At 37.5% G+C, this 13473-nt stretch overlaps 1 protein-coding gene across 1 annotated transcript; it reads left to right on the top strand.

Annotated features, from left to right (window-relative positions):
• The first annotated feature begins 12592 nt into the window (after positions 1 to 12592).
• On the top strand, positions 12593 to 13153 carry LOC147524714 (uncharacterized). The gene has a single exon (XM_086576073.1). It carries the CDS (start codon positions 12593 to 12595, stop codon positions 13151 to 13153), a length of 561 nt encoding a protein of 186 aa, XP_086432199.1.
• The last annotated feature ends 320 nt before the right edge of the window (positions 13154 to 13473 follow it).

The following is a 13473-nucleotide window of genomic DNA, read 5'->3' as shown; positions in this document are numbered from 1 at the left end:
GGGAAACTTGCACCTAGATATGTGGGACCATTCCCCGATTATTCGAAGATCTCGAGCTAGCTTATAAGCTCGAGCTACCGAAAAGGCTATCAAATCCATAACGTGTTCCATATCTCGATCTTCTGCAGTATGAGCCGGATCCATCGTGATGTTGTTGATTTGGAATCGTTGGAGTTGGAAGAAGACATTACCTATCCCGAAGGGCGATTCAGATTCTAGATCACGAGAGAAGAGATCGAGGTCCAAGGTCATTCCGTTGGTCAAGGTCTTGTGGAGAAATCACAATGTAGAGGAAGCAACCACGGGAGAAAGAAGCCGATATGAGGCGACAATATCCGTAATTGTTCGAAATAAATAAGGTATGATTTAATTTAGGATCGAAATTTTCTTTTAAGGAGGGTAGGATGTAAAGTCCTGAATTATTATTAAGGGGTATTTTCAGAAATTTCCTATTAAATCTAGGGTCGTTTATGTAAGTTGGTCGTCGGGTTTATATTTCAACCCGCATGCGTAACTTACTAAAACTTAACTCCGACTCATAAAGGCACGTTAGTGTAGCGACTATAAAGCGAAATTTGGCAAAATGTCGGTTAGCGGCTTTTCCGCCGGCGTTCGGCACGAAGTTAACGACTTACACGCATGAGTGGGTTATTATTGTCATACTTTGCGGTGAGATAGAATATAGCGAGATTAAATTTAGCGGGATAGGCGAAAAATAATCAAGACGCTAAGTCGAATTAGTGGGGGTTAGTGTTGATTAGGACCTTAAGCTTAATGTATTGGGCTTGGGCCTAAATATATCGGCCCAACTAGAAAAAAAAAAAAAAAAAAACCCGAAATCGCGAAACCGAAAATCGCGCAGACTCAATTCTCTTCTTCCCCAATTCGCTATTACTAAAACCTAGGAGAGAGAAATCTAAAATCGCCCAAATCTAATCGATTTCACCCAAAAATTCAAACACCCAATCACTAACAACACTTTCAATCAAGTGTGAAGAGTCAAATTGATTGAATTCATACTACACCGCCCACGCCAGTGAGTTTAACTTCGTTCCAAACAAATTTTTAAAACTTATTTCGATAGTTTGTGATGTATTACTAAAATTAATGGTAGGGAAAGTTTAATGGCGGCGAGTTTGTTTGGAGAGGGAGAGCTTTGCGAAATTGGTGGAGGAGAAGCTAGAGTGGAGCGATTTTGGTGGAAACAACAAGCTAGGAGGCGATTTTGGTTCTTGATTCGTAAGAATCTTCGGCTATTCACTTTCGGTTTTGAGCAGTTCATGCCAGTTTATAATTGTTTAAGAGTAGATTAAGTAATGAACGATTGATAAGGAAGACAACAAAGAAAATTGCGAGAATTTAATGTGAATGGAATAGTGGAATTTGTTGTTGTTGTCGGAGTCGAGAAAAATCTTAATCATTATTGAACGCGATATAATTGGCGTTGTCGTGTGGGCCTGCAGTGGCTCGAAATAGCCCGTAGAGACCGTCAGAGTAACGATTGCTTTAAATGGCCCGTAGCTCTAATAATCCAGTAGTTAGATAAAAATTTACCCGAAACCAAATTAGTAGTGTGAGATTCTTCTCGACTTACGTTATATAAAATTCTCGCTCGTTTGATAACTTCTAATGGTCGACGATATATATATGATGTGTAGGAGTAAATCTGAGGGGGATCCGGTTAAGCGGGCTCGATTCGGTTAAGTGGGCTTGAGGAGAACGGAGCTTGCTAAGGTAGGAACCTACATACCAATATATAGCGCTTATTTTCATGCATGATTTGAATTGTTTAACTAGGAAATAGATAGTTAGCATAGATCAACCATGCATGTATATATGATATTCATGTTTTGATCATCATTTCCCTCGCTATAAACTATATATATATATAGCTTTCGCGTGAAATGGGTTTTTAAAAAATCGGGGTAGCGAGGGATTGTTTTACGGTTAAAAGTGAAAACCGGTTTTGGGGAAAGGTTATCTCTTGTTGTCCGATGGAAAGAGAGAGAGAGATGGATTAGGTAACGCGGTAAGGATTACCCGTTGTTTGTAACTAGGTCTGCGAGGTTCCTGATTGGTCCCGGATGGTCAGTGTTATTTACTACGATGATTCGCCGTTTAGGAATCATCGGTTGTTATTTACTACGATAGCCCGTTTGGGAGTCATATAGGTTGTTCGCTTTCGATTTCGGAAATCCGGGAACTCACACCTATATAATCAACAGCTTTAAAAGAAAAACTAGATATGTAACTAGAGTATTTGAAAATAATCGATAATACGAGTATATATATATAGATATTACTATGTTTATCACGAGGAGATTTAGAAAAGGAACCGTGAATTCTATAAAGAAGGAACTGTTGTCGTCGCATTTCCTGAGACGGCGGTTCATTCTAGGATTCCAACCGGGTGTATACCTTTTCGAGAGGTGGTGGGCCACCTTTAAAGGGATGCCTCACCGGATGTAGTCCGGGAATTCCTTTCTACTTTTCTAGATAACCATGCTTATGCGTGTCACTGTATGTATGGTGATTAGCTTGTGTGGGGTTACATGCTACCTCGATGAGGTTTAGACGCGAGGAGAGAGAGTTTAGTCCACTCCACGGATGTGTGTCGATCCCGAAAGGCGGTCTGCGATCGTCGAACAGTTGACCACCGTAAGTTAGGTGACGGCCCGTATGGGGTCGTGGTCATAGGGCCCACCGAGCCCTAAAAAGCTTTGGGGATTTTGTGTGTAATGAACACAACAACGGCAATTCATCTCCTGCTGCCGAAAATCAGAAAAACAACGGTGCATGGTTCCACACCGGGAAGTCTTGAACCGAGATTGCCTGGGGGCACCGAAAACCCGGTCGTACCTTCACCATTCTAATAGGATCAAATGCCCCAATAGTTGTATGATGATGATTGTGAAAGCTATATTTTGAATATTAAAGAAGCATGCCGATATGATTTATGCCAGTTAGTGACGTATGTATATAGTCACGATATTTTGATATTATTATAAAAACCTGCATGTTTTAACTGTTTTGTTATAAGTAGTCTATTTATTGGCTATGTGCGTTTCTACTGGGCATAGTTGTTTGCTCATCCTACTTAACATTTCAGACGAGCCAGTTGCGGAGGAAGGTTTTCCTAACCCTAGTGATGACGGGTATGGTGATTTGGGAGGATTCCCTTATCCTTGACGAGAGACAGAGTCAAGTTTATATTTTGGGCTGTATAGAGATAATCTAGGTTATTCTTTTGCTGTATATAATGAGCATAGCTCTTTTCTTTGGATGTATAGAGATGGTTTAGTCATTTTGTTTGTATATATACAGAGCTCCGCTCATTTGGATGTAAAATTTGATGTATTTAAGTAGCAGTTACACTTACATAGTTGGTGGATGGGATGTGATGTTGTTTAGAAGGTTGGGTTACATATATATGTTGTTGGAAGGTTGTAGTTTAGGATTTCCAGGTTTATGACAGGTTATGACAGGTTTATGATAGGTTTTAGGGTTTACGAATGTCGATCAAACAAAGGAAACTCTGACGAAATTTCGGTAGAATCTGGATAGGTGTCTGCCTCGAGATGCATTCCACGTCCTCGGGATGTGTGTTGTGTCTCGGGGCGTGACAAGAATTTAGATGAGAAGACTGCAGTGATAGCTTTTAGGAATGGAGTTCGCCAAGGAAGTAAAATACACATGTCCATAGTAAAAAATGAAGAGGTGATATCTAGCTTGGCAGAACTGTATCTTAGATTGGAGAAGTATATAAGGTGTGAGGATTATATACCGTGGTCTACTAAAAAAGGGGGAAAAGGGGTCAGTACAGTAGAGAAAGATGATGAAAGGAGAGGCAAAGTGGACTATAAAGGAAAGGGGTACAAGGCGGATCGGCCTAGGGAAAGAGAACGGAGGGAAGAAAGGGTCAGAAAGCCATATCAAGAAAAGGTATATACACAGTTGAACAAGCCTTTGGAGAAAATCTTTAGGGTGATAAGAGATCGACAGGATTACATACCACCACGGAATTACCCAGAGGAGAGGGCGGACAAGCCATATTGCCAGCATCATCAGTTACGAAACCATGGCACCAATGAATGTTATGCTTTGAGGTGGTTGGTGTAGAAGATGATTGATGAAGGTCACTTGATAAGAGCCTAAAACTGTAGTTTTAACCCCATTAACAATATCGCTTTTGAGCAATTATGTGATTAATAAGTAAGAGTTAGTACTACTATCGTGTTCTTATGTATTTCAGGCATTGGAGTCAAATATGTGCAGAAATGCGCCCCTTTTGCAAGATAAAGGAGCAAGAGTTGGTTGCTAAGAAGTTCTGTGATTAAAGGCCAAGATTCAAGGAGGAAAAACCTTTTTAAAGACCGATCAAAGCTGAAAAGTCAAAGTCAACGCGGGCAGAAATAGCGCACAAAAGTCAGCAGAACTTCCAAAGGTCGTATCTTTGGACCCAGACCTCAGAATTGGCCCTACCTTATGTCAAAATGACCGGCTCGAAAAGAGATTTCCAATGGTCTAAGACTTGACCCAATCAGAGGAGCAAAAGTGGGCTAAAAGTCTATGGAAGTTAAATCCAGCTGAAAAGGCCTCTGTGGACTGAAGTAGTTGGGTTTTGGGCTCGATTTTTCGGCCCAAAACATGGCTCCTCAGCCCATGCACGAAAAAGTGGATCTGGTCTCCTCCATTTGTAGGAAGAAGACTTAGCTCTTAAGGATACCTAGATCTAGATTAGAAAATTAGGTTAGACTCCATTAATTAGTTCTAATATCTTGTTTTAGATCTAGTTTTTACCTTCAATTAATTAGTGTTAGAACAAAGTAGATTATTATTTAGAATCACTATTAGTTTTATAATAAAGTATTAGTTTTCATTTCAATTTAGTTATTGATTAAATTCTTATTTAGTTTTAGTTGTTTTAAATTCATAAATTAGGTTGTCTTCATTTTGATTCTTAGACTATTGTTAAAATTAGATTTATAAAGTTTAAATTAGTTATTAAATTATGACTTGTTATTATTGTTCTTGTGTTGGGAATGATAGTATAATGATATTAGGATAATCCCCCCATTAGAGGGAGTGATTATGAAGCCTAATGAAGAATAGATTGCTTAGTAGAATTGTTTAATTGTGTATGTATTTCAACGAGTTTAATTTATTGTATGACTTCCAAAATAAGCATATAACAAATTAAACTAGGGATTATTACAATTAAGTCAAGAGACTTGATTATAATAATCTTACATGCTAGTAATAATGACTATAGAGATGTAGGTTGTTGCTAGGGATGATAAAGGTTGAGGCTTTAGGTTGAATCATTGCGTGAAAACCTAAATATGATCTCTTTTCAATGAATAATTCGATTCTTGCATGAAACTAGTCATTAGGTGGATTGATTACTCTTCTTTATAACTTTCTCTTCCATCAAAACCCTATTTTTATTAGTTTAGTTAATTTAGATTTATTTGAATCCATCGTATAATCGTAGAATAGAAATATCACATCACACATTACTCTCACAATTGTTCTTTGTGCTTGATTAGAACGATTTCGTACTCTATATATTGCATGAATATATATGTGAGAGTAGGAAAAAAAAAATTGATACCGTAAGAATTAAGCTAGAGTAATCTAATTGAGTTTTTACAGGTTATCAAATGGCGCCGCTGCCATCTTAATCTCGTTCAAGACAAGAATTCAATTGCTTGAATTCAAAGGGCAATCCCCATTCTCTACCCACCCACCCTTTTAATTTTTTATTCTTATTTCTTGAATTTTTGGAACTGTTCACTGTTTTAGGCATAGGGGCTGCAGATTCACAGAGGAAAACACTGCAGTAAAGGTATTTGTAAATTTCGAAAAATTCTAAAAATTTACAGGCGTAATCCTTAAGGTGTTATTGATTTACTGTAATTTTGTCAGAATTTTCCTAGTTGTTTTATCTAGTGAACTAATATGATCTTTACAGTGCTGCATTTCAGTTTTCAAACTGTAAGTTCTTGAAAAACAGACAAGTAAGGTTACTTAGGTAGTTTCAAAAATTCTAAACTTTTTACAGGAGTATGTATCCTAAGTCAGGAGTTTGCAGTAAAAATATGACAAGTTTTTTATTTGTTTTGACCTCCTAACTAGTAGAGTGTTTCTAGTGTGTTTCTACAGTTTTGCAAACACTTAATTTCTGGAAGAACAACCGATAAGGAGGGTTTGTAGAACTCCAATTGCTCTAAAATTTTACAGGAATACCCATGATCTGTCAGGAGTCTCTAGTAAAAGTTTGGCGATTTTTTTTCTCTATTTTGATTGGTTAACCATTCAGTTGTTTATATTGTGTCCGAAAACTGTTTCACAAACTTTGAAGGGGAGCAGAAGGACTTTCATAGCTCCGATTGATCTGAAATTTTACAGGATACTTGATAGACCTCTTAGAAAACTACTGTAAAAATTTAAAATTTTTTGGAGTGCGCCCCACGCCCTAAATAGCCTATTTTCGAGCGCGACCCGTGCCTAAAACACTGGACATCATCCAAGATTGAGCGCGCCCTTTGCCCAACCAAGGCAAAGTTCAAGCGCCCCCCACACTCAAGCGCCTGGAACTCGAGTTTGACCTGGGCGCGACCCGCGCCTAAGTGCCTGTTCCTCAAGCAAGGTCGGAGCGCACCCCGAGCCCTACCCAGGCTAAAAGTGAGTGCGACCCACGCTCTCTTGTGTACCAGCCCGATTTTTCACAGGTTAGTTCAAGCTTTCATTTATTCAAGTTATTCAGTGTTTCTAACATCATACAAACACTGAGATCGGTATATAAGACGCTATTCAAATGCGTAGCAAGGAGGCATTCAGGTACTCCTTCTTCCACTCCTCGCCTCTTCTGTCAGAGGAGTTTTAATTCTAGTATAATCAGGCTTGTTTTTCATAGACATAAATACCACACGCCTATCTAGAATTTCACACACTACACCTACATCAATGGCTAAAGAACAAGAGACTACTCTCTCTGATTTTTATAAAGCCCTAAACGATGGTCCTAAGTCGTGCATTGTTCTTGCAGACCTAGTGGGGGATTTTCGAATTCCCCCTAATATATTTAACTTATTACCAGTTTTTCATGGTTTAGACCACGAGAAACCTTACCAGCATATGCGTAGGATAGAACAAGTTCTCACTACATTCCATCATCCTAGCATAAGTTCGGATTAAGTTAAACTTAGGGTGTTTCCATTCACCCTAGCCGACAAGGCGGCGTCTTGGTTAACTGCCCAAACGCCAAACTCTGTAGACTCATGGGCTAATCTTGTTCAATTGTTCATGGAACAATTTTACCCACCACTGAAGACAGATGAAATGCTTCAAAAGATTCATTTCTTCCACTAGAATCCTCATGAATCCTTTTCAGAGGCCTGGAACCGTTTCACTGATCTTCTCATTGAATGCCCGCATCATAATCTTGCGAAGGACACGCTTGTTCGTGCCTTCTTCAAGGGGCTTTTACATCGTCATAAGGAAGTTTTAGATATCATGATTGGGGGGTAGTTTTCTTAGTAAAGGAGCCTTGGAGGCTTATACATTCTTAGAAGATCAATATAAGAGGAACAACAATTGGGGAGGTAACGACTCTTCCCGCTCCACTCTTTTTTCTTTTGAGATTAAACCTGATTCCGAGCTTAAAACTCTTATCGATGCCCTCACTAAAAAGGTAGATGCCATCTCTATTCAACAACAACCCACTCCAGTCATGAACATTAAATCTACTCATTATAATGTTTGTTTTAGTCTTGAGCATTCCGACTTCTATCGTCTCTTGTTTATATGCACCACCACCACCACCATCAAACTTCCACCAGTTAACTCAACCTCAAGGACAAGGAAACTTAGGTGACCAGAATAGAGGTTTAGTGCCCATGACCCAGAACTATCAACATCAAGACATGAACGCTCAACAAGCCTTAATTCCAGTTTAACCATCTACAGACAAATTAGTAGTGACATTGTTGGAAAAACAAAATCAAATTATGCAACAAAACTCCAACTTGATGAAAGATCAGCATGATCAAAACTCTAATATGATGAAACAAACGATGCAGTCTTTGTGCCAAAAGGTTATTGACATGTCTCCTAACCAAAATAATAACCAAACAAAGGTGTTTCGAGTCAAAGCGATTACTAATCCTAAGTCAACAAACACTGCCTTTGTAATAAACAGTATTCACTGTAATGGTAATATAAACCAAGGGGACCTACAGACAGTCACTACCCTTCGTTCAGGAAAAGTAGTTGATAACAAAGTAACTATGCCTGAAGACCACCCGAAACAGAAGCTGAAAATGAAACCATACCAAATACTGTAATAGAAACTAAAGACCCTACAACTGTAGAAGTACCAGTTAAACCACAACCAAAAGGGAAAACCTTACAAGACCCAATAATAGAAATTGAAGACCCTACACCTGTAGAGGTTCCAATATGGACACCTAGATGGAAAATGGCTAGAAATAAAGCAAAGACTAATAATATTGCTAAATATAGAGATAAACCACCGTATCCCGAGAGACTAATTGTGTCTAAAAAGGACGAAAATTTTGATGAGATTAGGGAAGTGTTTAAAAATCTGACCATAAACCTACCTTTTCTAGATGCTATAAAAAGTCTACCGGGACATGCTAAGTTTCTAAAAGAGTTATGCACCAAGAAGAGGAAAACCAACATACCCCACGAATCATTCTTAACTGAACAATATCCCTCTTTATCTGAACATAACGGATTGTTAAGTACAAGGACCACGGTCGATCCCTCTTGTCTAATGCACCTTAGGTGATACCTTCATAACAACTGCTTTATTAGACCTGTGAGCGAGTGTTAACTTACTCCCTTTTTATTTATATAAACAACTGGGTCTAACAAAACTTTAACCAACCAAAATGACTTTGCAGTTAGCCGATCGTTCTATTAAGTATCCTAAAGGTGTAGTTGAAAACATTCTCGTTAAAGTGTAGGATTTTTACTATCCAGCCAACTTTGTTGTTCTTGACACAGAAGTTGCTCATGATTCTATTCCCATCATCTTAGGGCGTCCTTTCTTGGCAACTGCCAATGCCCAAATCAATTGCCGGGATGGCTCAATGACTCTTTATTTTGGAAATCTTTCTGTGGAAGTTAAGATGTTTAGACAAAAGCAAAGACAACTAGGTTTTCCTGTAGAAGGTGAAGTTAAGTCTATTGAGAGTTTGGTATATCACATTAGTGCTTCCGACGATCTCGTCCCTACACTAGTAGATACCCTTCTTATGGAAGAAGACAAATATCATAATTTTGACTCCTTGAACATAACTGAACTAGAGAAAGAATTTTCCACCCTGCCTTCCGACACTACAAGAGATGGAGTAAACCTTACAATAGACGAGATAGATGAATTCCTCAAAGATGGAGATGATCGAATACCATAATTATATGGATGCAAACAACCTAGATGAGGAATTTGACGAGTTTCTAAGAGCCTGTGATGATCCACCCTCTCAAGCACTGCCTAGAGCACCACCCTACCACCAACTACCTGAGCTAATCCCTCACAGAATCCAATCATTCTTCCCACCCTTTTCTTCTAACACTTATCCACATTCCAAGTATCTTCCACAACCATCCATTTTCTCCATGATCATTCACTTGGACATCTTTTCGTTCAAAGAAAAAGAAGAAACTTTATGCTCGATTAGGTTCTAGATCCATCAGAATTTACTCCCATTCTACTAAGCCATGCCATAGGAAATATTGGTGCTTAATTCTGTTTAATGGTGCATCCCGTGTTAACTATTTATGGAAAGATCCACAATTATTTAGATTATTGATATATGGGAAACTGCATGTTAATACATATATATCACATTAAATCTAGGGAATCTGACTTTAAAAGACCCAAGTTTTTGTACAATACCAACTTTCTAGAGTATAGGCCAAACAAAAATTTTCAAACTTAAAAAGAGTTTTGTAATTTTGTTTGGGGGTGGTGTATTTTGGTATTTCATTTCAAATCTTTTTTCCACCCTTTGCTTGCCATGTTTACTCTAGTTGAGTTTGTGTTAGTTAGTACGTAACATTTTAATTGTGCTTCATGTTATCATATCATTTTTATAATATTTCTATTACAGGTACTGCCAATTTTTGCCACGTTTCTATGGTAAATTCTTTCCTTATCTCTTTACACTTTGAGGACAAAGCATTTGATTGTTTGGGGGTGGGATAGAAACATTTGCAAAAATTAGGCACTTTTAGGATGTAAATTAGGCACTTTTCTTTATATAAAAAAAAAATAAAAAAATCATAAATATTGTTTATACTAGGCAGTTAGTGATAATAGTATTGTTCCCTTCTCCATGATGATATTAGTCTAGAAATCTCACGTAGTACTTGAATTAGAATTTAATTTTTGAAACATAGATTAATACGTAGGTAATAGTCATTGCATCTTTTCACGAACATCTTGCATGAGCATCTTTGATTGTACTTGGCAATATTTTTCTGAGACCTAAGTTAGAGTACTTAATACATATCCTGGGAGCATCTAGCCCAAAAGCCTCATAAGAGTGAAATATCTGAATGATGACATAAGGGAGAAGTAAATTCCGAGTAAAGAAATCACATATTCACTTGCTTGATCATCACACCATATCCTAAGCGAGAATTTAGGCCCTTTTTGGATTGATATAGCCAGAAATTCACACCTATATGAAATTTATTATCCGCTAGTCGCCCCACTGAGCTTTTCATTAGCCTTTTCACAAACCACAAATCCTTTACCCAATAAAACAAAAGAAAAAATAAAATCAGCCTACCTATCTAGATAAGTCTAAGAAATGGGATGAGTGAAGAAAAGAGAAGAGAAATGTAAACAAAAATTAGTTAGTTGCTTTAGAAAAGAAAAAAGAAAAGAAAAGAAAAATAAAATAAAATAAAAACTCCAAAAATAGAATAAAATGAGTCAAAAAGCCAAAATAAAAAGGCTAAGGATGGAAACAAAGTGTAGAAGCAAAATAACAAGGGTTGGTTGCTAAGAAGTTCTGTGATTAAAGGCCAAGATTAAAGGAGAAAAAACCTTTTTAAAGACCGATCAAAGCTGAAAAGTCAAAGTCAACGCGGGCAGAAATAGCGCACAAAAGTCAGCAGAATTTCCAAATGTCGTATCTTTGGACCCAGACCTCGGAATTGGCCCTACCTTATGTCAAAACGACCGGCTCGAAAAGAGCTTTCTAATGGTTTAAGACTTGACCCAATCAGAGGAGCAAAAGTGGGCTAAAAGTCTGTGGAAGTTAAATCTAACTGAAAAGGCCTCTGTGGACTGAAGTAGTTGGGTTTTGGGCTCAATTTTCCGGCCCAAAACATGACTCCTCAGCCCATGCACGAAAAAGTGGATCTGGTCTCCTCTATTTGTAGGAAGAAGACTTAGCTCTTAAGGATACCTAGATCTAGATTAGAAAATTAGGTTAGACTCCATTAATTAGTTCTAATAGCTTGTTTTAGATCTAGTTTTTACCTTCAATTAATTAGTGTTAGAACAAAGTAGATTATTATTTAGAATCACTATTAGTTTTATAATAAAGTATTAGTTTTCATTTCAATTAAGTTATTGATTAAATTCTTATTTAATTTTAGTTGTTTTAAATTCATAAATTAGGTTGTCTTCATTTTGATTCTTAGACTATTGTTAAAATTAGATTTATAAAGTTTAAATTAGTTATTAAATTATAACTTGTTATTATTGTTCTTGTGTTGGAAATGATAGTATAATGATATTAGGCTAATCCCCCCATTAGAGGGAGTGATTATGAAGCCTAATGAATAATAGATTGCTTAGTAGAATTGTTTAATTGTGTATGTATTTCAACGAGTTTAATTTATTGTATGACTTCCAAAATAAGCATATAGAAAATTAAACTAGGGATTATTACAATTAAGTCGAGAGACTTGATTGTAATAATCTTACATGCTAGTAATAATGACTATAGAGATGTAGGTTGTTGCTAGGGATGATAAAGGTTGAGGCTTTAGGTTGAATCATTGCGTGAAAACCTAAATATGATCTCTTTTCAATGAATAATTCGATTCTTGCATGAAACTAGTCATTAGGTGGATTGATTACTCTTCTTTTTAACTTTCTCTTCCATCAAAACCCTATTTTTATTAGTTTAGTTAATTTAGATTTATTTGAATCCATCGTATAATCGTAGAATAGAAATATCACATCACACATTACTCTCACCATTGTTCTTTGTACTTGATTAGTTGAATTCGTTTAAGTCAAGAGAGTTATGAGTAGAACGATTTCGTACTCTATATATTGCATGAATATATATCTTAGAGTAGGAAAAAAATAATTGATACTGTAAGAATTAAGTTAGAGTAATCTAATTGAGTTTTTACGGGTTATCATCACTTGAGGGAGTTTGTCGTGGACAACAGAGAAGATGGTAGGATACCTGAAGATTGTAGAATTATGGGAACTATCAATGTCATTTATAGCGGTGAAGTACCGACTTGAAATGGTCAAAGAGACAAGGTAAGTCGGACAGTTCAGTTACAGCAGGTGTACGAGGTGAACTTGATGCCAAGAGCTATACCGCAGAGTCCGACCGGCTATAACAACATAACGTTCACAAAGGAGGATAGGGAGAGGGTCAACCTTCCTCATGATGATACATTTGTGGTAACTTTGGTAGTAGGTAACTATCTTACTAAAAGAATTTTCATTGATTGTGGTAGTTCAGTAGATTTATTGTTCCGTTCTGCCCTAGACGAAATGCATATAGAGACATCGACCTTGAAACCAGCTAGAAATAATTTGTTTGGTTTTAATGGGAGTATGACTAAACCCATAGGAGAAATAGAATTGCCTGTATCTGCAGGCCCAGTCACAGTCATGACCACATTCATGGTAGTGGACTCCGTGTCCCAATATAATATGATTTTGGGACGCAAATGGATTCATGCTGTGAAAGCCGTCCCATCCACTTATTATCAGGTCGTAAGGTTTCCTTCATCAAATGGGACGTATGAGATCAGGGGAGATCAGTTTGTGGCACAGTCAAGTCATTTTGCCACAGTAAAAGATATGTTGAAAGGAAATGCACGACCGGAAGGTCCGAAACACCCAAGGAAAGCATAGCAATTACAGATAGGTCTGTCCGCAGACACACCTATACCATGGACAGAGTCCAAGACAATGGAAAAGGTAGAAATGGTTAACTTGGGAGAAACGGAGGAGGAGAAACTTACGGGTGTAGGATCGTTGTTACCAAAGGCATGGAAAAAAGAGCTGATAGAATTTTTGAGCAGGAACAAGGATGTGTTTGCTTGGTCTGTGGAGGAAATATCCATAATAGACCCGGAGATTGCATGTCATCGGTTGAACATGAATGAAGACGCAAGGCTAGTGAAACAGAGGCCACCAAGTGTGCGCCCACAGTATGAAGATAGTATCAAAGA

This window comes from Coptis chinensis, chromosome 1, assembly GCF_015680905.1.
Source record: "Coptis chinensis isolate HL-2020 chromosome 1, ASM1568090v1, whole genome shotgun sequence".
NCBI lineage: Eukaryota > Viridiplantae > Streptophyta > Magnoliopsida > Ranunculales > Ranunculaceae > Coptis > Coptis chinensis.
This window is presented reverse-complemented; position numbering and strand designations above follow the sequence as displayed.

Coding starts and splice junctions, on each gene's coding strand:
- LOC147524714 (XM_086576073.1), top strand. CDS start 12,593: ATGCCAAGAGCTATACCGCAGAGTCCGACCGGCTATAACAACATAACG.